Here is a 22,359-nt window from a genome sequence, read left to right on the forward strand (position 1 = left end):
AGTCTGCTTCCTTATCTGTTAACGCCACTGGTTACAATCTGTTAGTCACACAGCAAGCACCAAGCTGTGGGTGTCTCCCCTCCCCCCCCCCCTCCCCCCCCCCCCCCCCCCCCACTCTCCCATCCTAACTACACCTTGCCGACTACGGAGTCTCTTCCATCGCATCCACCACCACTCAGCTGCCTAAATCACTTTCGGCAGACATCGCCCCGCCGCAGCCTTTCCTCACATGTTTCGCACTGTGGGGGGGAGGGGGTGAGTGGGTCCTCTTTTGCAGCTTAACATCTCTGATTCAGTAAAAGGAGCACCACTGCCACATGAAGTAGGGGGGGGGGGGGGGTTAGTATGCCCTGCATGCTTGTAACACTTACACGTGTTACGTATATGTGCTTACTAATAAATAGCGTGGAAATCTTATCTCTATGCTGTGACACTATTCTGTTGTCACACTGTCAATATACCATTTCTCACAGAGGTAACATGCACTTCGTATGTTAATAAACATGTAAATCTGTAATTTAGAATTATCACTATAGTACATCAGAACTGCAGCTGCAAGCTATCATCCTAGTGATGTAAATATGCACACACAAGCGTACTTCAGAGCAAAATTTTGAAAAATATCGAAAATGCTGTTTACAGTTATTCGTAGTAATGCAAAATGTAACATAAAATGATATGCTCTGAAGATAATGTAATGTAGTTTACTAATGTGCCAGCAGTTCATCACCACTCATCTATTGATGCTAGCATGAGTTGCAATGTTTGATGTTCAGTGTGGTCATGTGTCTTTGTTTACAACTCACCAGTTGCACTGCTAGATAGCTGCTGTGGGGCCAGTCTGCAGCCTCGTGGCATTGCTGAATGTGTTAGAGGTTTCACCACTAGATGTCAACATCAGTTCCACTGTTGTTCCCAACTTGCCACTGGAGGCTGCTGCTGTCAATGTTAGCTGTAGTTTTCTATACTGTCCAACTTCCTGGCATGTTTTGCTGTAGCAGAGTGTGGAGTCACCTTGCTACCCACTGCTCCCTGACTCAGCTGCTCCATGCGCCACTGTGACATCACCCAGCAATGCGTCTTTCTCAGAACTCCTCCCATCATGCACAGTTGCTCGCATTCTGGCCTCCGTGACCAAAGACGGTGGTCATTTGTGTATGAATCATGTTTTCATGAATGTTTGTATGTTGCTACTTTAGAAGAAGGCCTTTTGGCTGAGAGCTCACATGTTTAGCAGTCTTTTTTGTGTGCCTGTCTGCAACTCAGCAACTTCTCTGTATTGTGAGTAGATATATTTATTTGTCATGTGACAACTAACATCCAAAGTTCCAAGTTGAAAGTAGAAAAAAAGAAAAAAAAGAGAGAATACAGTTCATAAATTTTACAAATAAAAATTACAAATCACATATTTAACTAAAGCAAAAATTAACACAAGTTACAAATTGAACAGAAACTAGTTTGACATAGTGGTCCACATATAATTCTCATTGCCAATAAAGAGCTTCATCTGTAGCTTCCAGGACATCTTTCCAGTTCCCAGAGTATTTATCTTTGAGGATTGTTGGGCAATGCACTCCACTGATCTGCACTCGCTTTGAGGACTCTCAGCAATGCTCCATCTGCGTAGGGTAGCCCTGCTTCTAGCTGCAGTAGTGTGGCCATCACAGCTGTTACAATAGATTCCCTAATTAGAGTCATTCGACTGCTTCCAGTCCGTTCTGGAGAGTGATGGTATGCTAGAATACTAACTCATTTTTCTTATTAGAACTGCTTAACTGCTTCTCATTTTGACTTCCATAGAGAATTCTTTGTGGAGACAGCCATAAACTGTCTCAAAAATAAAGTGCTGGCGGAGCTAAATGGGAAAAATTCTCTGTTGGTATGATTTGTAATTTTGCAGATCACAAAATTCTTCTTGGAAAACTGAAATGTTGTGTCAACCCTTTTGCATGGATGGGGCCTTACCTTCGTACCAGATACCACAGGGTCTCATTGACTTACTATGACACAGGCGTGAAAGTAAGCTTAGAATGTGGGACCAAAACATGTGGAATACTGCATGGATCAGTATTGGGCCATTCTTATTTTTGACATACATAACCGATGACCTCAGCAGTTTGGTCACTTAGGAATTCACACATTTTGATATACAGCTTCCAATGACTTTTAAAGGGGTTCAGAAAGTGTAATGATTGTCAGGTATCCAATTCAGACATATCAAAGGTCAGATGCTCACTAAATAGGCTTACAACATTCATAACTAATGGTTAAGTCTCTCCGTCACAAAGACTGATGTTATGTGATTACAAATAAGCAGCGCCAGAAGTAGTTATTAGTGGTGATATACTAAATTACACACTGTGCCTAAAAGTCTTTAGGACTGAAATAGATTACAAGTTTACGTGGAATCAATCTATAAATAAACAAAAAAAGAAGCCCAGTTCACTATGCTTTCTCTGAGAAATAGTTCTCATTGAATTGACCTAAAGATAAGTGTTGTATTATTTTTGTATATTTTCACTCCTCACTGTCTAACAAAATTGTCTTCAGGACAATGAACATAAAATAAATAAAGTATTTGTTCAACAGAAGCAAGCACTAAGAATATTGTTAAAATATATAACTGCACATCTTGCAGAGTCCATTTTAATGATACTGGAATTCTGACCCAAATGGCTTGTCATTTACTCCTTGATTGATTATTGTAAAGGTCAATTTCATCTGAACTGTGATTTACACAATCACAAGTTTCTGTTGTTACAGATATGGCTAATTATTTTCTTCTAAAAACACCAACATATTCTTGGAAATATTACATCTACATCGATACTCTGCAAATCAAATTTAAATGCCTGGCGGAGGGTTCATCGAACCGACTTCGCAGTTCTCTATTATTCCGATCTCGTATAGTGTGAGGAAAGAATGAACATATATATCTTTCCATGCAAGCTCTGATTTACCTTATTTTATCATGGTGATCGTTTCTCCCTATGTGGGTAGGTGTCAACAAAATGTTTTCGCATTCGGAGTGGAAAGTTGGTGATTGGTATTTCGTGAGAAGATTCCATTGCAACGAAAAATGCCTTTGTTTTAATGATGTCCAGCCCAAATCCTGTATCATTTGAGTGACACTCTCTCCCATATTTTGCAGTAATACAAAATGTGCTGCCCTTTTTTCAATTTTTTCGATGTACTCCATCAGTCCTATCTGGTAAGGATCCCACACCACGCAGCAGTATTCTAAAGGAAGGATGGACAAGTGTAGTGTAGGCAGTCTCCTTAATAGTAAGCTATCAGTAGGATATAAGCAGTAGTTCTGTAGTACAACTGAGGAAGCAATAGCTTATTTCAAAGTAGTGCCTTTCCTACTAAGCATAAATAATATTAAGCAGAATAGGAGTAGTTTATTGTTGATATAATGTACGTATTCAATTTATATGTGTCACTTGTCTCATGTTAATGTATATCTTAAGATATTCCACATCCCTTAATGCTATCCTTCTTGATGAGATCTGTGGCACATGGTGAGTGAATGAAGAACATGCTAATAGTATACTGTTGCAAAGTATGTTTCATTTGGTATTCATTTCCTGGTGCATTTTGTACATAAAGTACCATCTATACTAATAGCAGAAGAGGTGCAGGATATCCATGTCTCTCCCATTCATGACATGAATGAGATTATTTTAAATTTTCACCAAGAAAGCTGATCTAAACAGTATTTACTTGTGAAAGACATAAGAATTGCTCACACTTCAAAGTACATGTTTCTGCAAGTGAAATTATGTGGTTCCAGAGACCTCTTCAAGACTCAAACATCTGTGATGTTTACATGCAGACTGAGGCGATGAAAGAAAATTGGTGCCAAGGCTGAGATCCAAACCCCAGTCTCCTGCTAACTATGCATGTGCACTTACCACCTTGCCATCCTGGCACTGTGGCTTTGTACAAAGATCTGTGGAACCATACAGTTTCATTTGATTAAAGCACCTATGCTTGCATTTCAGGCAGGATCCTCCATTTCATTCGATGTTGAGGTGCTATTCCAGTATGGTTGGAAAGGCTCTGCAGCACCTTTCATGTTTTGGGGGAATACCAAGTGGGCTGAGGCGTGAATGGGAATTTGGATAGAGGCGGGAGGTGTGATGGGTAGTCTGTGCGGTTGTGCAAAGCCACTGTGTCACTTGAGTTTGCATATCATATCATGCATATCATACATATTTCTTCTTCAGACCAAAAGCAGAGAAAGTAGCTGGCATAATCTTGAAAGGAGAAGTAGTTCAAACAAATTACTATCAGTAAGATAACTACTTTCACTTCCACCAGTGTTTGTTAATATGAAAAATGCCAAGTTGCATTGCATTTTGGAGCCCTTGTTGAATTGTAGGTCCTTGTATAAACGGTCTTTGGCAAGGGCACGCTTCCTACAGTAGAACCACGCCTAGTAAAGTGCTGTGGTGTATGGAGCAGTTTAAAACGGAACAATGACATAAAATGAATCGCACATAAGGCTGATGCCAAATAAAAGTAATTGCAGATAAGGCTGATGCGACACTGATATTTGTTGAAGAATACACAGTAAGTGTAGTTAGTCCACAAAGGAGGCAGATTACAAGTCCCTCATTGGACCAATACTTGACTCTTGCTCATCAGCTTGGGAGCCATACCAGATAGGACTGATAGAGGGAGATCCCAAGAGGAGCAGTACACTTCATTAGGGGCTCATCTAGTAAGTGCAGAAGGGTCTCAGAGATGCTCAACAAGCTATAGTGGCGGATGCTACTGAAGAGGTGTTCTGCATCACAGTCTGGTTTATCATTAAGATTCCCAGAGCATACATTCCCAACTCAATCAGTTTATTACCTCCTCCTGTGTACATTTTGCAAAAAGGCCACAAAGGTAAAATTAGAGACTCAGGCTCACATAAAAGCTTACCGACAATCGTTATTTCTGTGAACCATTCACATCTGGAATAGGAAAGAGATGCAGTGACAGTGTTGCACATGGTAACCCACACCATGAGGTGATTGTGGAATGTAGATGTAAAACCTTTAGGTTAATGACAGTTTTTCTTGACATTTCTGTCAGATGGGTAAAATTTTAATATTTTTCAGGCATGATTACAAGTGCTTTTGCTTGGGGTTTCATGTCGGACATCCTTGGAAGAAGGAAGCTTTTAATAATTGCATACACTCTTGATGGAATTTTGAGTTTCATTGGAAGTTTTACTCAAAGTTTGCTGTTCCTGGTGTTAATGAAATTTCTAGGTGGCATAATGTAAGTACAACTGAACTATGGTTTTACACACCTTTCATGTACATATATTTTCATTTATGCAAGGACTGGAATTTTAATAGTGTCTACTATTTATTTACAACTTATACAAAATAGATTCATGTTTCAAAATTCTACTGCCCTTCAGAGTAGTCATCAGCAGTGCGTGTAACCTATTGCCAGCACTGTGGAAGTTGTAGGGTACCCTAACAGCACCAATAGTGGTGATAGTTTGACTGGAATGGCCTGTTGCCCAATAAATCTCTGCAACAGTTCTGAAGCGAATTCTATGAAGTGTTCCCTTCAATTTAGGTACTGAGCTGAATTCACATGGGCGTAAATCCAAGGAGTGTGGTGGGTGGTGCAATGCTTTACAGCCCCATCGATCTGTCAGAACTTGCACCATATCCACCTGAGCACTATCCTGCAAAATGATGGACAAGTCATGCAAAAAGTGTTGCTACATCTTTCTCTGAGCTGTTCATTTTAGGAACCTAGCCTGCAGCCAGATTAGAGAAAGAAGCAGTGGCACTTTCTGCAGGACCCACCCATCAAAAAGTGCTGTACCAGCCACTGCACTCCCTGGACTAAATCCCATGTCACTTCAAGTTGATTCCGAAGATGGAGGAGGCACCTCATGCCATTCGCTTCATACCTGATATGGGGATTTGTCAGACAGTGGAGTGCTCCACTCAAACTATCAACACAGCTTACACTGCTAGTGGTATCCTACAACTTCCACATCACTGGCAATGTGATATACATGATGATAGTGACTACTCTGAAGGACAGTAAAACTTTGACTACTCTGAAGGACAGTAAAACTTCAAAACATGCATCTGTTTTGTATAAGTTGTAAATAAATAGTTGTCACTATTAAAGTTCCAACCCACATAATTACATATCTTTTTCTACATGCATTATAGAAACATATAAATTACTAAAACCATAATATAAGCAACTTCACTCATCTTAGAACTTTGATATTTTAATGTTTTAACTGAACTAGATTAAAATATATGTGGTTCTGATGTCTTCATTATGACATAAGAAAAATAATAAGTGGAAAAAATCTGAACGATGCTACACATTTCAGTGTTTTCAAAGTTACTGACACTCTTAAAAAAATATTCAAGTGGTTATGACGAAGTCAACAGTAAAAGAATCAAATTATTTTCAAGGTGAGCTTTGTACCATACCAGTACTTCGTTAATTACAAAGTGTGTCTTTTCATTGGGGAATGTTCCTATACATACTTAATACGCTCTTGTCAAGTCACTACACAAAAGAGGAGATGAAATGATAGTAACAAATTATCTGTATTTCACATAAGCAGAATTCTGAAGTTTTCTGGATGTATGATAATTTTTATTAATACACACTTTCAAGGTGTGGTATTTGAGGAGAATGTTGAATATTTCATAGACTGATTGAGTCAAATGAAGAGATGCTAAGAAGAGCAAGAGATACGAGGTGCCTACTCAAATCGATCACTCAAATCGATCACAGTCAGGAGGAACATCATGAGTAGCCACATGCTCCACCATGAATCCCAGATGGCTCTGTTGGAGGGAATAGGATGAAAATGACAACCAAAACAAGAGTATATCTATGAAATTAATGCTTTTTTGGGAAAGTGCAAAGTTTTCTGCCTTGAATTTTCTTAAATTTTATTTAGTCACCACAATCTTGATTTCGGCTTACATTGATGTTTGCATGTGACATATTGATGGATGCTCATTGTAAATGATGTGCACAGAAGACATGGATGTGATGGAACTTATTGCATGGAGTGCCACATTATACGTTCTTCTATAAGTGACTGCAGTAATCAAGTAATACACAAAACCAATCCAAGTAACACAAATATGCTTTATTCATAAACCTCTGAACAATAATGGAAATAAGCCTCTCTTGACTCCACATGCAACAAGACGAAAGAATCATGAAGTAGGTGCAACATAAGTGATACACAGAACAGTGGATGTGAGTGGTACAAGCTGAAAGAATATAGAGCGAATCAGTGCTGCTCCGCACATATATAGGCGTGAGTCGCCAGTAGACAGTGCAGCGGAAACTGTGCCATGTGCATGCTTTCTACATACAGCCTCTAGTGGCTGACTCACACTGACACATTTGACAGTTGCTTTAAGTACACATGCATGGTGATACTACACTTAACGTACTCACTCTCACTTGCACTAGTTGCAGGATAAGGCAGTGATGAAGGCTTCCCTGCTGTTATACGCATACAACATTGAAACGTGTATGGCACAAAGACATTTTCCTCTTAAAAGGAATGATAAATACAAAATCAAATAGGATAATGTAGGAGTGGGTTTAATAATGAATAAGAAAATAGGAAGAGCAGCTAAGGTCTTATGAACAGCATGTTGAACACATTTTCACACCCAAGACAGACAAGAAGCTCATGTCTATCACTGTAGTGCAGGTTTATATGCCAACTATGTCCGCAGGTGATGAAAAGATTTAAGAAATGTATCGTGAGATAAAAGAAATTATTCAGATACTTAAAGGAGATGAAAATTTAATTGTTATGGGGGACTAGAATTCGGTAGTATGAAAAGGAAGAAACGGAGAAATTATAGGTGAATATGTAATGGGGGAAAGGAATAAAAGAAGAAGTCACCTGGTAGAATTTTACACAAAATATAGTTCAATATTCGCTAGCACTTGGTTTAAGAATCATGCAAGAAGGTTTTATACATGGAAGAGATCTGGAGATATGGGAAGGTTTCAGATCCATTGTATAATGCTCAGACAGAGATTAAGTAACAAGATTTTAAACTGTAAGACATTTCCAGGTGCAAGTGTGGACTCTGAATTCAATTTATTGTTTATGAACCGTATGTTAAAACTGAAGAAATTGTATAAAGGCAGGAAGTTAAGGGGATGGAACATGGAGAAGTTGAAATAACCAGAGGTTGGTCAGAGTTTCAGAGGTAGCATTAGGCAACAGTTGACTAAAACAGGGAAAAGTAATACAGTAGAAGATGAATTGCTAGCTTGAAGATATGAAATAGTGAAGGCAACAGAGGATCAAATTGGTAAAAAGATAAGGCCAGCTAGAAATCCTTGAGTAACGCACGAGATATTGAATTTCATTGGTGAAAGACATAAACTTAAAAATGCAGCAAACAAAGCAGGTAAAAGGGAATGTTTAAAAACTGGGATTGACAGAAAGTACAAAATGGCTAAGCAGGATCGGCTGGAGAACACACGGAAGGATTAGAAGCACATTTCATGAGGGGAAAGATAGATACTGCCTACAGGAAAATTAAAGAGGCCTTTGGGAAAAAGAGAAGCAGCTGTATGAATATCAAGGGCTCCGATGGAAAACCAGTGCCGAGCAAAGAAGGAAAGCTGAAAGGTGGAAGGGGTACGTAGAGGGTCTATACATGGAAGATGAACTTGAAAGCAATATTATAGAAAGGGAAGTGAATGTAAGTGAATATGAGATGGGAGATGTGATAGTGTGAGAAGAATTTGACAGAGCTGTGAAATATCTAATTCGAAATAAGACCCTGGGGGTAGATGCCATTCTGTAAGAACTACTGATAGCCTTGGGAGAGCCAGCCATGACAAAACTTTCCATCTGGTGTGCAAAATGTTTGAGACAGGCAAAATACCCTCAGACTTCAAGAAGAATGCAGCAAATACCAATTCCAAAGAAAGCAGTCGCTCACAGGTGTGAAAATTACTGAACTATCAGCTTAATAAGTCATGGTTTCAAAATACTAACATGAATTCTTTACAGAAGAATGAAAAAACTGATAGAATCTGACCTTGGGGAAAATCACTTTAGATTCTGTAGAAATGTAGGAAAAAATGAGGCAGTACTGATCCTACGACTTATCTTAGAAGATAGGTTAAGGAAAGACAAACCTACGTTTTTAGCATTTATAGGCTTAGAGAAAGCTTTTGACAATGTTGACTGGAATACTCTTTATGAAATTCTGAAGGTTGCATGTGTAAAATACAGGGAGCTAGAGGCTATTTACAACTTTCATAGAAATCAAACGACACCTATACGAACCAAGGGGCATGAAAGGGATCAGTAGTTGAGAAGCGAGTGAGACAGGGCAGTACCCTGTCCCCAATGTTATTCAATGTGTAGTGTGAAGAAGGATTAAAGGAAACCCAAGAAAAATTTGGAGTTGGAATTAACATTCAGGGAGCAGAAATAAAAACTTGAAGGTTTGCCGATGACATTATAATTCTGTCAGACACAGCAAAGGACTTGGAAGAGTAGTTGAAAGAATGACACAAGATGAATATCAACAAAAGCAAAACAAGACTAATGGAATGTAGTCGAATTAAATCTGGTGATGCTAAGGGAATTAGGTTAGAAAACAAAGACACTTAAAGTAGTAGATGAGTTTTGCTATTTGGGGAGCAAAATAACTGATGATGGTGGAAGTAGAGAGAATATAAAAGGTAGACTGACAATGGCAAGAAAATCATTTCTGAAAAAGGGAAATTTGCTACCATCAAATAAAGATTTAAGTTTTAGGAATTCTTTTCTGAAGGAATTTGTCTGGAGGGTAGCCATGTATGGAAGTGAAACACGGATGATAAACTGTTTAAACAGAAAGAGAATAGAAGCTTTCGAAATGTGGTGCTACAGAAGATTGTAGATTATTAATCGGGTTGATCACATAACTAATGAGGAGGTACTGAATAGAATTGGGGAGACAAGATATTTGTTGCACAACTTGACCAGAAGAAGGGAACGGTTGATAGGACACATTGTGAGACATCAGTGGATCACCAATTTGTTAATTTACTCATACTGAGTATAAAGGAGTGATATGTATTTGCTTTCTTAGGAGAATAAAAACTTCTGAACAAAGATTGCAATAAATCACTGTATCTGTTACCATCATCAGACCTTCGTACAGATTATTATAAACATCTTGTGTCAGCTGCACACACAATCTTTCTATTAAATCTCCAGATGCACAATGTATGATATGAATGACGTGTTCACACGTCAAAACTAAAAGTTAAAATTACTTTGTACACGAACCACCACAAGATTTCATCCATATAATCACACATTGTGCCTACTAGGGCGCCTTTAGTAATTTTAACTCTTACTTTTGACATGCCAACACATCATTAATGGAAAAATTTTGTGTACACAAGATGTTTATAATAACCTGTACAAAGCTCTGATGCTGGTAACATAGTTTACCAAAACCAGTTATCCACGATACAGTGTTTATTTGTGTTCTTCGCTAAGAAGTTTTTCTTCTCCTAAAATCACCAATTTAGTATTGGAGGGAAGTGTGTGTGTGTTTGTGTGTGTGTGTGTGTGTGGGGGGGGGGGGGGGGGGGTTAAAATCATAGAGGGAGTTAAGAGATGTATACAACAAGCAGATTCCGAAGGATGTAGGTTGTAGTAGTTGTCCAGAGATGAAGCAGCTCACACAGGATAGAGTAGCATTGAGAGCTGCATCAAACCAGTCTTTGAACTGACAACAACAACAACAACAATAGACTACAGCCTTAATGGGAAAGCCCATACTCCACAATCATGCCTCACCTTACAGAGACATCATTTTCAGAATAGTAATCGTGATTTCTCCAAAAAATAATTTTGTAACTACTTATATATGTATCAGTGAAAATAATCAATTTCAGATTTTGAAAATATAATGTAACTGGGTAGATCAAAAATTTACTCACCAAGCAGTCACAGGGGGAGATATATATATATATATGTCTGCTTGTGTCTGTGTATGTGTGGATGGATATGTGTGTGTGTGCGAGTGTATACCTGTCCTTTTTTCCCCCTAAGGTAAGTCTTTCCGCTCCCGGGATTGGAATGACTCCTTACCCTCTCCCTTAAAACCCATATCCTTTTGTCTTTCCTTCTCCTTCCCTCTTTCCTGACGAGGCAACCATTGGTTGCGAAAGCTAGAATTTTGTGTGTATGTTTGTGTTTGTTTGTGTGTCTATCGACCTGCCAGCGCTTTTGTTTGGTAAGTTTCATCATCTTTCTTTTTTATATATATATATATATATATGGAATTTGGAAGTTTTTGGAGTGAGTGCCTTCTTCGGGCAGAATGGTGAAAGGCAAAGTAAGAGGGAGGAACAGAAAATAACTAGCAAAATGGGGAGAGTTTGGAAAAGCCACCCATAATCCCTGGTCAGGGGAGATATAACAGACAGAATGAGAAGGGAAGACTGATTGTTAGGGAGAGCATCAGACGAGATTTGAAAACCGGAGTGCTTAGAGATGAAAGACAGGGTAATAAGGAAAACCAAGATTACTGGCAAAACAACATGCAAGAATTAGTAAGAGTGGCAAGCTAAGTATATACACTGGTCAGAAAATAAAATATATAGGAAATTAAAATGGAGTGAAGGAAGGATTCATTACTGAGAAGAATTGCTGGGAATGAAAACATAAATGAAAATTAATATTATGTGGGTGGCAAGAACTGTTGTAATGCCAATTCCCACCAGCAGAGTTCTGACAAATTAGTGTCTTGGGGAAGAATCCAGATGGCACATCTGGTGAAAAAGGCATCAAAATCAGGACTGTCATGTTGTAGAGTGCAACAGAAAATTTGTGTTGTCAACACCCTCAGTTCTTTTCCATTCATCTGGACCGATCACTTGGTGGTAATTGTATCAAAATAAAAGGCTGAACAGTGTTTATATAACAATTGAAATTGTCATGGATGTGGACCCCAATGGATTTTGAAGTTTCCACACTAATTATTATTTCTTCACCATGTGTTACACTTATCATTGGTGTAGTACCCCTAGATGTGTAGAACTGAATATGTTCTGTCTGTTTAAAATTTAGGGTGAGACCATTTGCAGAAAAGCAAGTCAGTGATACTCTTAAGAACTTTGTTTACCATTTCTTCTGTGTCTGTACATATGCTTGGATTGATTACAGTATTAGTGTCATCTGAAAAAAGAACTAATTCTGATTGTTGTATACTAGATGAAAGATCATTTACATATATGAGGAACAATAGTGGACCTAAGAACCTTGGGAACCCCCCTACATGATTTCTCCCCAGTCCAAATTATGTCACTGGACTATATTGCTTCAATTACTAAATACAACTTTCTGCATTCTTTTGGTTAGAAATGACATTATCTATTGGTTGACTATGCCATCAATCCCATAAAATGTCAATTTCTCTAGGAGAGTACTGTGATTCACACAGTCAAATGCCTTTCGAGTTGCTGTTGGAAAGGTTTTTGGAATTGGGTCACAAAATATGAAGCTTCATGCACCTGTACCGGTTTGTTTGCACATATATTTTATGGTGGTTGTAGGTTACAAACTTTACCTTCTTGCACTTGGTGGTAGTAGTAGCAGTAGTACCATGGCCCAGGTATCTTGGCTCCAGACTTGTTTTCCTCTGTTGTGATGCCTGTGTCAGCCTGGAAAGTTACTTAAGAGACTAGCTATTGCTGAATGATTTTGGAGTCTTCTTCTTCGAAATATTCAGATTCACTTTCCATTACAATGAGTATGTTACAGTTTTACAGTTGGTAGCACTCCAAGCTATACAACATTAACCTGGTGCATTGTCTCTTATATATCCTGGCTATCAACTAATGACTGACTTCTTGTCCTAGAGGTGTCAACAACCAAGACTCCAACTCCCTGGGATTTCTGTGGAGTGGAACATATCTCATAGGCGAGACTTAAGCCACATGGAATAATTACTCGCTGCAGCAGGAGTCACAGTGCGCTTTACAATTACATTCTACATTCACTCCCACTGCCCCATTTACCAGACATGTCGCGTGTTACAGTACATGTACAGACAAAACAAAATTTCCGCAGAAGGCAAGTCGTAAATGTCTAATAAGATAAAAAACAAAAATTCCCTGTTGAAAGTCTCAGACATGGTTTGTCGGATTGAAACGGAAAGGTATATCACCTTGCTTTAAGACATAGTGATCCATTACACCTCATAGCTCCCCACTTAAATGGATGATTTCATGACTGTAAACTAAATCTGTGTTAACTACTTTTCAATTCATGTCTTCAACCAGTGACGCGTCAGTCCCTTTCCGTGTTCGGGTGCTTACATCAGTCTGTGGATCTAACTTGCAGAACTGGCAAGAAAAATCTTGTTTTTATGCTATTGTTCTTGATACCATTTTTTTGTGATATATATATAAGATTGTCCATTAAGTATGTACCTGATTCAGCTATGAATTGTACCCCATGTTATTCATGAAGAAGGTAAGTGATTCTTTTGTATAAAAGTCTAATCCCATTATTCAGTTTGTTTGAAGTCGTTAGGTCACAGAACATGTGAAAGGAAGTACTTAAATTAAAGTATAGCTGATTCCATAAGAATATTTACAAACCCAACCATGGAATTCAGTACTTTTATCAAAACTGTGTATGGTCCCTATTTACTAGTACTTTATATATCTGATGATTAGCTACTAAGCGAGGATACATGTGTTTCACAGCCCTGCGCCTGCTATATGGACGTCTGAGTCACAGCTCTCATACAATATAAGTAATTTAAGTAGTAATAAACTGTTTTTAACACTTTAAATTAATTTATTACGTTAATTATAGTGCTCTTGAAGCAACCATTAAAGGTTTCTGTCTTACTCGCGTATTTTCACAGTAATCACGTAAAGTTCGTTTTGTTTACATATCGTGGCCAGGCCGAACTTTTGAGCTTTCAGATTAAACTTCATACCGCAATTTTAAGTGCATTTACTGATACTTTAGTGTGCTAAATACGTTTGCTGCCCCTTTATATCTGTAGAGTATCATCATCTCTCAAGTAATTTCCATTAATGAACTTCTGAACCACTGTTTACATTGTTGCGAGTAGGCTTAATTTTTCGTACACTTATTTTCATTGTTTTCCGGTAACTTAATTGTCTTTCTGTCACTAAAATCGATTTGTACCATGAGTGTAAAGTGTCTGACGTGCCGTAGAGTCGTTAGCTCCGGGATCTGGTGTGATGGATGTAGTAACTTTTTTCATTGGGGCGATTGTAGTGGTGTGGGAATTGGGAAAATGAGCGAGACTCATCAGTGGTTCTGTAGGCTATGCAGTAGAGATAGAAAGATTGTGGAAGAGGAGGGGAAAATTGGTGCCCTTCAGGCTGAGTTAGATGAGGCAAGGCGAGAACCGGGCAGGTTAAGGGGGGAGAAGGGTTGTCGTGAATCACAGTAGAGAAGCGATTAGCAGTCCAACAACACTTTATTACATAGTCACAGAACATACAATACAACAAGTCAAAGATACATGGTCCTAAGAGTAAACAAACAGTCTCTCACTTGCCCGAAGTACATCACTCTGTGACATCCTCCCCACCCTGGTTGACCTCCAAAGGTACGGCCAGCTGCACAGGACGATTAGTGATGTGACCTTCTGGTGCCTTTTTTGTCCTGGCCTTCTTCCACATATGTCGCGGACGAAGGTCCTCTTGGATCAGCACGATGTCGCCAGGGCGAAAGGGGATGACTCGTCCCGATGGGCGTTTAACTTCATGGTAGTTCCGGAGCTCCAATAGGTATTCTTTAATCCAACGGTTCCAAAACTGTCACAGAGTTGCTGTCTCAGTCGGAATTCCCTTGTTAAATTCGTGTTCACTGAAGGCTCTGGTCCCGCCGGAATGGTCGTAAGTTTTTCTCCCGTCAAAAAATGGGAAGGTGTGAGTGCATCACAATCATCTCCTGGTGTGATGGGCCTGGAGTTCACCGCGGCTTCACTACTGATCAAGGTGGTGTTCAGTTGTTCCTCAGTGAGCTTTGCGAGTCCCAATACCTTCCGTAGGCAACGTTTTATAGTGCCCACCATTCTTTCCCACCATCCTCCCCACCAAGCCGTCCGGGAGACAATGAATTTCCAAGTAATACCGTGGTGGACGAGGAGCTGATAAGTTTTTGTGGTGGTTAATGCCTTCCAAATTTGGGCTAGTTCCTTTTTCGTGGCGTGGAATGTTTTCGCGTTATCTGTATATATCGTGTGGCGTAGTCCGCGTCTTCCGACGAATCGCTGAAGTGCCATAAGAAACTTGTCTGTTGACAAAACTGTACAGAGTTCGAGGTGTACAGCTCGTGTGGTAGCACATGTGAAAAGAGTGATATGTGACTTGTGCTTTTCCTTCCCCACTTTGATGAATAGTGGGCCAGCAAAGTCTATTCTGGTTACAGCAAATGGTTTGGCAGGTGAAACTCGTTCAGGTGGCAGCGGTGCTTCGATCTGTTGCCGTCGTGGATTCTTCAAGATTTTGCATGCGAGGCATGAGTGTAGGATTCTTTTGATGGCCTGACGAGCTCTAAGGATCCAAAATTCGGTTCGCAGTTCGGATAGTACAGAATGAACACCAAAGTGATGAAGGCGGATGTGTGTCTCTCGAATAACCAATTGTGTGAAGTGGTGGGAACCGTCAAGGAGTACAGGATGTTTTTGTTCCCTATTTAGGCTAGTGCACTGCAGTCGACCTCCCAGACATATCAGTCCATCTTCTAAGAAAGGATTGTATCGTGTGATTTTTGACTCTTTTGGCAATGGTAAGTTATTCTGAAGTGCATGTAATTCACTGGGGAAGGAATCTCTCTGGCCCCTCGAATCCAATACATTTTGGCAGCTGATAATTCGGTGGCTGTAAGTTCTCCTGAAGATTTATTCTTCTGACTAATGTTGTGTAGGAAGCGGAGAGTCCATGCTGTGATATGAATAAGCTTCCAGTATGAGCTGAATTTAAGTAAGTTCAAAAGGCTGGTTGGTGTAGATGTCGACAAGACTTGGCTCTGGGTTTTCTTCCTCTTTTCTTCGGGAGGAAGTCATACCATCGTTGGAGTATCGTTTGGCCAGCATTCAGGAGGGCATGTAAGCCAAGGCGGCCCATGCCACCAAATATCCAGAGAATTCATTTGGTAGCCGAGGAGTCCATGTGAGAGGTGGACAGCAGGATTGTCTGGTCCTGGGCAGTGTTTCCATTGTGTGGGAGTCATGTGTGTTTGTATCTCAGTTACCCGATTACAAACGAAGGTCTTCCATCTGTTAGGATCACAGCGAATCCAACTTAGTGTTATTGTAGAATCCGTCCACAATATCGCATGGGCAATTTTAAAGTCTGTTGCACGGCAAAAGTAACACAATAGTCTGGTCCCAACTACTGCCGCTAAAAGTTCGAGTCGAGGCAATGTCACCTTCTTAATAGGAGAAAGTCTGTTCTTGCTGCAGACTAAATGGGTTACGACATCATCATCTAAGACAGTATGAATGTACAAAGCTGCTCCATATGCCTTTTCCGAGGCGTCACAGAATACGCGCAGCTGAGAGTCCCTTCCATGAGCTGTAGCTATCTATCTAGGGACACGTATGCGTGACGATGGAGGTAAGGTAGATATCCAAGTGCACATTGTGCCCCTAAGTCCCAGGGCATAAGTTCATCCCAGCCAGTTCCTCGGCACCATGTGTCCTGGAATAGCAATTTCCCAACAAGAGAAACAGGGGAAAACAGTCCGAGTGGGTCATAGAATTTAGCCATACATTGTAAAAGAAGTCGTTTGGTGGCTGGCTCTTCTGACGACCTTCTGATGATTTCGCTAGGATCGATACAGAAGTAGTCACCTGCGGTGTTCCAGTCTACACCTAAAACTTGAGTCTGGGTGTGGAGTTCTCGCCCTTTTTACCTCCAGATAGTGTGGAGTTGTTCACAGTTGGTAGCCCATTTTGATAAGGGGAGACTGACCAATTTCATTAGGGTTACAAGTTCATAGTATATAGTTATCACCAAATTATCACCTTCTACTGAGATCACAAAGTCGCCCATGTATGCAGTCTTGTTTATAAGTGGCGCTATGGTGGGAAATGCTGTCATACACTTGTCGACAAGTTCTCTTAGTGTTGCAGAAAGTAAAAATGGGCTGCAGGTCAGGCCGAATGGGAGTCTGTTAAAACAGTATTCTGTTAGTTCGTCCGTCGTTTGAAGATTTCCTGTTTGATCCTGGCTAATCTTGAACCAGAAGAATCTGGTCAAGTCTTTGTCCTTTTCGTTCAAGGTTAATTGAAGGAAAGCTTGTGTTATGTCCGCGACGATATCCGTAGAATATAGTCTGAAACGCAGTAAAATTTCCAGAATCTCTGGTAATAGGTTCGGTCCTACTTCTAATACGTCATTCAGAGAAGGTGCATTGTTTTCGTGAGATGAAGTGTCAAAGACTATTCTCCACCTAGTGGTTCGATATTTCTCCTTCCTCATTGCATGATGAGGGAGATAAAATAGCTCCTTTGCTGAGAGTGGGGTGGGAGCGACCTCTACTTGCCCCTTCGTAATGTAGTCTAGCGTAAGATCGAAATACATTTGCTTAAAGGTCTCTTGAAGTTGAAATCTTTCCCTAAGGTGCTTGAATCGTTTTTCCGCGATCGGTCTGTTACTCGAAAGCACTGTATGTTGTCTTTTAGGAAGTGTAACCACTGCTCGATGATCCTTTATAGAGAGAGACGCTCTAAACTCTTCAAGAAGTTTAGTATCCTTGTTGTTCACAGGTAGATCCTGATCGGCAGTAATCCCTATAGTTTCCAAGTCCCAAAAGCGTCTGAAATCATTGTCAGAGTGCAGATGAGATCGGTCAGTCTGAGCAAAATTTACCACGGTTGCATGCACACAGGCTTGTGACTTGTTACCACTAAGTATCCAGCCAAACAGAGAAGGAACTAACACTAAGGTTTCAGAGATGCATATGGGCGGATTGTGCTTCACTATCTTCCAATAAAAATCTCCTCCTACAAGAATCTCCACAGGAAGATCTTCCATTGAATCGGTTTTCGGATCTGCTAGCGTGATCTTACGGGTATCTGGTAAACTCTTTATATGTTGTGGAACTGAAGGCTGGTGAGAAATAACGTGAGTACTTTCGAAGGCAGTAAGTGGCACTGAAGAATTCTGCCGAAGCCCCTTCATATTAAACTGAACAAGCCTGTGGTGGCGTGGGCGTGCAGGGTTTGATTCAAAGGAACAAACGGTTAGTTCTTGTCGGCCTACCGTTTGCAGTTTCAGATCATCAATCAGTGATTTTGCTATGAAGCTGGACTGACTACCTGCGTCCAGTAGACATCGCGTTGTCCTGCTCAATCCTGTAGGTCCTGAGACGCATACTTGAGCTGTCTGAAGGTACGTATATCCGTGGGGAGCGACAGATACCTTTCTCATGGAGGTAACATTTGTCTGATCCGCAGGACCCCTAATATCCTTTCGTTCCTCACAAATGGACTTATGATGCAGTCTTTTACAGTTAACACACCGAGCCTTTTCTTTCTTTTTGCAATTTGACACTTTGTGCCCACGTTGGAAACAAAGAAAGCATCTGTTTGCTAGTTTCAATTTATCTACTCGATCATTAACGCGTACGATCTTCTTACAGTCTTGCGCCCAATGACCGCAAGATTCGCAAAAGACGCAGAATGGTTCCTTTACGCTGGTATCCTTCGGAGTCGATCTTTTAGATTTCATGTGTACGTGAAGTGTGGACGCTGTGGGAAGGTTACTAGAAGTGCTGGAAAATTCACCGCGTATTTTCTGCATGGTAAGCACCCCGTCGACTTCCTTGTTCAGAAACTCCATCAGTTGCAAAATGTCCCCTTCAGATATTCCCGTATGCTTGGCGTGAATTATCCAATGGCGGCATATGTCATCCGGAAAAGCGCGTAAAATTTTCAGCGCGAGGACTCGGCCGTATCCGTTCACGTCTTCCCCAAGTGCCCGGAGAGCTTGAATACATCGCTGGCATTCAGTGAATGTTGAATTAAGTTCCTCTGGGGTGGACAGCTTAATTGGTTTTATGGCTTCGAGATAATCTAAGTGGGCTTGAATTATTTGATCCTTGTTGCCATAACGCGCTCGGAGAATCCTCTTCATTTCTGCATACGTCTCGGCCATCACCGCAATACCGTCCACTGAATGCTTTGGTTCTTCCGAGAGAGAGCCATGAAGAAAAATGTGTTTATTAATTGTAGTTACCGTCGGATCGTTGTCAACCGACTGCTCAAACTGCTCCCAGAATCGTGCCCATGTCTCGATATCGCCTGAAAAAGGCTCAAGTTTGATCGGCGGAAGTTTTACTGAAGCTGTGGGAACACTCATTGTTACAGATTGTACCGGCAGATTGTCGGGAATCTTTATGTCTGCTACCGATTTCACAAGCTGTTTCTCTATTTCGTGAGACAATCGAGAAATTGTGAGTTTCGCGGTGTCTATATAATCTTTGCATTTAAGAACATCATCTTCATATTCGTCATCGTCCAACAACTCGTGAATATCCTCATCTAATTTAACGAGGCACTCCAGAATGCTTCCCAATCTGTCATTGTAATATTTATAATCCGCGATTTCCGATGTGTCTGACAACCTTGCAACTTCCGCTACGAGTTGTGTAATGTTTGCTCTTTCTCTCATATGTTTTCTCTTTAGAGAGTGTAACTGTGCTTCTGGTTTGTGGTCTGGCACGTCCATTCCGTCTGATTACTCCAAAGTTTAAAGCAGTGTCGGTGAGCGGTAAGCTGGTCCTAGTAAGGCGTTATCTTTGGATCGCTAATCGAAGTAGTTCAATTGATGGTCGCTAGATGGCAGCACTAGTCATAAACAATCTACGGGCGTAGCGTAGAATCTGATAATTCGTTAAAGCGCTAATCGAACAGCTACAATAGCAGTACACAGCGGCAATAATGTAATCAGTTGCCTTTACAAATGGCACTACAAAACATATTGGGTGATAATTCAATTGAACTTAGCTGTGTATGCAGGCAGTTTTCGTTGAAGAGCTTGTTGCGTGGTGTGACAAATCGCTGCAGTAAGCCCCCTCATAGTATTGCCGCGTGACGTGCGTCCAGAATTCGGTTCACTACGGCAATCGTGGAAATTGTCTTGGGCAAAGTCTATCCCGGGTTTCGGCACCAAAATTTTTATGTCGTGAATCACAGTAGAGCAGCGATTAGCAGTCCAACAACACTTTATTACATAGTCACAGAACATACAATACAACAAGTTGGTTGGTTGGTTGTTTTGGGGAAGGAGACCAGACAGCGAGGTCATCGGTCTCATCGGATTAGGGAAGGACGGGAAAGGAAGTCGGCCGTGCCCTTTGAAAGGAACCATCCCGGCATTTGCCTGGAGCGATTTAGGGAAATCACGGGAAACCTAAATCTGGATGGCCGGGTGCGGGATTGAACCCTCGTCCTCCAGAATGAGAGTCCAGTGTCTAACCACTGCGCCACCTCGCTCGGTTAATACGACAAGTCAAAGATACATCGTCGTAAGAATAAACAAACAGTCTCTCACTTGCCCGAAGTACATCACTCTGTGACAAGGGTAAACAGGGGTGGGAAGTGGCAACAGGCATAAGGAACAGGCCAAGAAATTCCTCTGACAGCTTTGTTATTAATGTACAAAATAGGTTTGACCTGTTGCCTCAGTCAGAAACTGATGAGCCTCTCACAGAAGTAGATGTAGACAGGGCTCAACAAGCTTTCAGCAGCAAATTGAATAAGAATGTAGGGAAGTCTGCAAAGAGAAAGAAAGTCTTGTTGCTAGGTAGTTCGCATGCTAGGGGTGTGGGCCAACTTCTGCAGGATGAATTAGGGTCAGAATACCAGGTCACAAGTTTTTTCAAACCTAGTGCTGGACTGGGGCAGGTTACAGAGGATTTAGGTTTACTATGTAGAGGCTTTACTAAGGAAGATACCGTGGTTATTGTGGGTGGGCCGGGCAACGGTATTGACAGAGATCCGGGGTACAGCATAGAATGTGACCTGACAAAGATTGCATCAACATTGAGTCATACCAGTGTTGGGTTTGTGTCGGTTCTGGAGTGCCACGACCGACCTCATTTGAGCTCTTCTGTCAGGAGAGTTAATTTGGAGTTGGAACAACTACTTGGATCTGGTGCAGGGTCACACATTGGTGTGGTTCCTGGTGATTCACTCTGTAGGTGGGACTATACTAGACATGGCCTACACCTCAACAAGAAAGGGAAGGGTAAACTGGCTGGGCTGATAGCAGGAAATTTAAAGGGGGGAGGAACGACATCTCATGGTGGAAACTCTTTTTTAGTGTAAGATCAGTGTCCAGTGGGAAACTCAGCCAGGCAAGTACTAAAGATGTTAAAAAAGTTCAAGATACTCACAAAAGTAAAGTGAAAAATAATGTTAGCATATTTCATCAAAATATTGGGGGATTGAAGAATAAAGTTGATGAGCTTCTGCTTTGTTTAGAAGATATAGAAACTGAGAATGTAATAGATGTACTATGACTGTCTGAGCATCACATTGTCACTGATATGCAAAAGGTTAGCATCAATGGGTACAAATTAGCTGCACATGTAAGTAGAGATAATATGATGAGAGGAAGAGTTGCCATATGTGTCAAAAGCTTCCACAGTGTAAAAAATTTAGAAACTAAAAAATTTTGTGTAGAGCAACATATGGAAGCATGTGCCACTGAACTAAAACTAAATGATGGCACTTTCATAATTGTAACAGTGTATAGGTCCCCTTCAGGGAATTTCCAGCTATTTCTAGAAAACTTGGACGCTTTGTTGTGCTATCTGTCAGACAGGGGGAGGCAAATTATCATTTGTGGGGATTTCAATGTTGATTCCCTGAAAGAGTATTACTCAGTTCTTTCAGTTTGAGCTCCGTCATTGATTTTCCTACTCGGATAACAAAGAACAGCAGTGCATTGATAGATAACTTTTTTATAGACCAAGATAAGTTTAAGGACATAAATGCTTATCCTGTTGAGAATGGTCTTTCAGATCATGGTGCACAACTAGTTACAGTACATGACATAGCTCCATGCAGTATATCAAATCAGAATTTCAAAGCAGTGTGTTCAATTAACAATATAAATATTGCAAACTTTAGGGAAAGCCTACAGCAGCTGGACTGGGATGAAGTGTATAAGGAACCCGATGCAAACTTGAAATATAACTTATTTCACGATACATTTTTAAGGGTATTTGAAAATTGTTTTCCCAAGAAAATAGTTAAACATAATTCCAAGAAAACATATAAAAAACCTTGGCTAACTAAAGGAATA

General features: G+C 40.5%; 1 protein-coding gene across 1 annotated transcript in view; it reads left to right on the forward strand.

The window, feature by feature from the left end:
• The window catches only part of LOC126485113 (synaptic vesicle glycoprotein 2C-like), a 498,779-nt gene that overhangs the window by 322,208 nt on the left and 154,212 nt on the right, over nucleotides 1-22,359 (forward strand). Inside the window, exon 4 of the mRNA XM_050108743.1 lies at nucleotides 5,115-5,277. Coding sequence (XP_049964700.1) covers nucleotides 5,115-5,277 — 163 coding nt within the window. The remainder of the gene's footprint in view (nucleotides 1-5,114; nucleotides 5,278-22,359) is intronic.

This window comes from Schistocerca serialis, chromosome 6 (assembly GCF_023864345.2).
Source record: "Schistocerca serialis cubense isolate TAMUIC-IGC-003099 chromosome 6, iqSchSeri2.2, whole genome shotgun sequence".
Classification (NCBI taxonomy): domain Eukaryota; kingdom Metazoa; phylum Arthropoda; class Insecta; order Orthoptera; family Acrididae; genus Schistocerca; species Schistocerca serialis.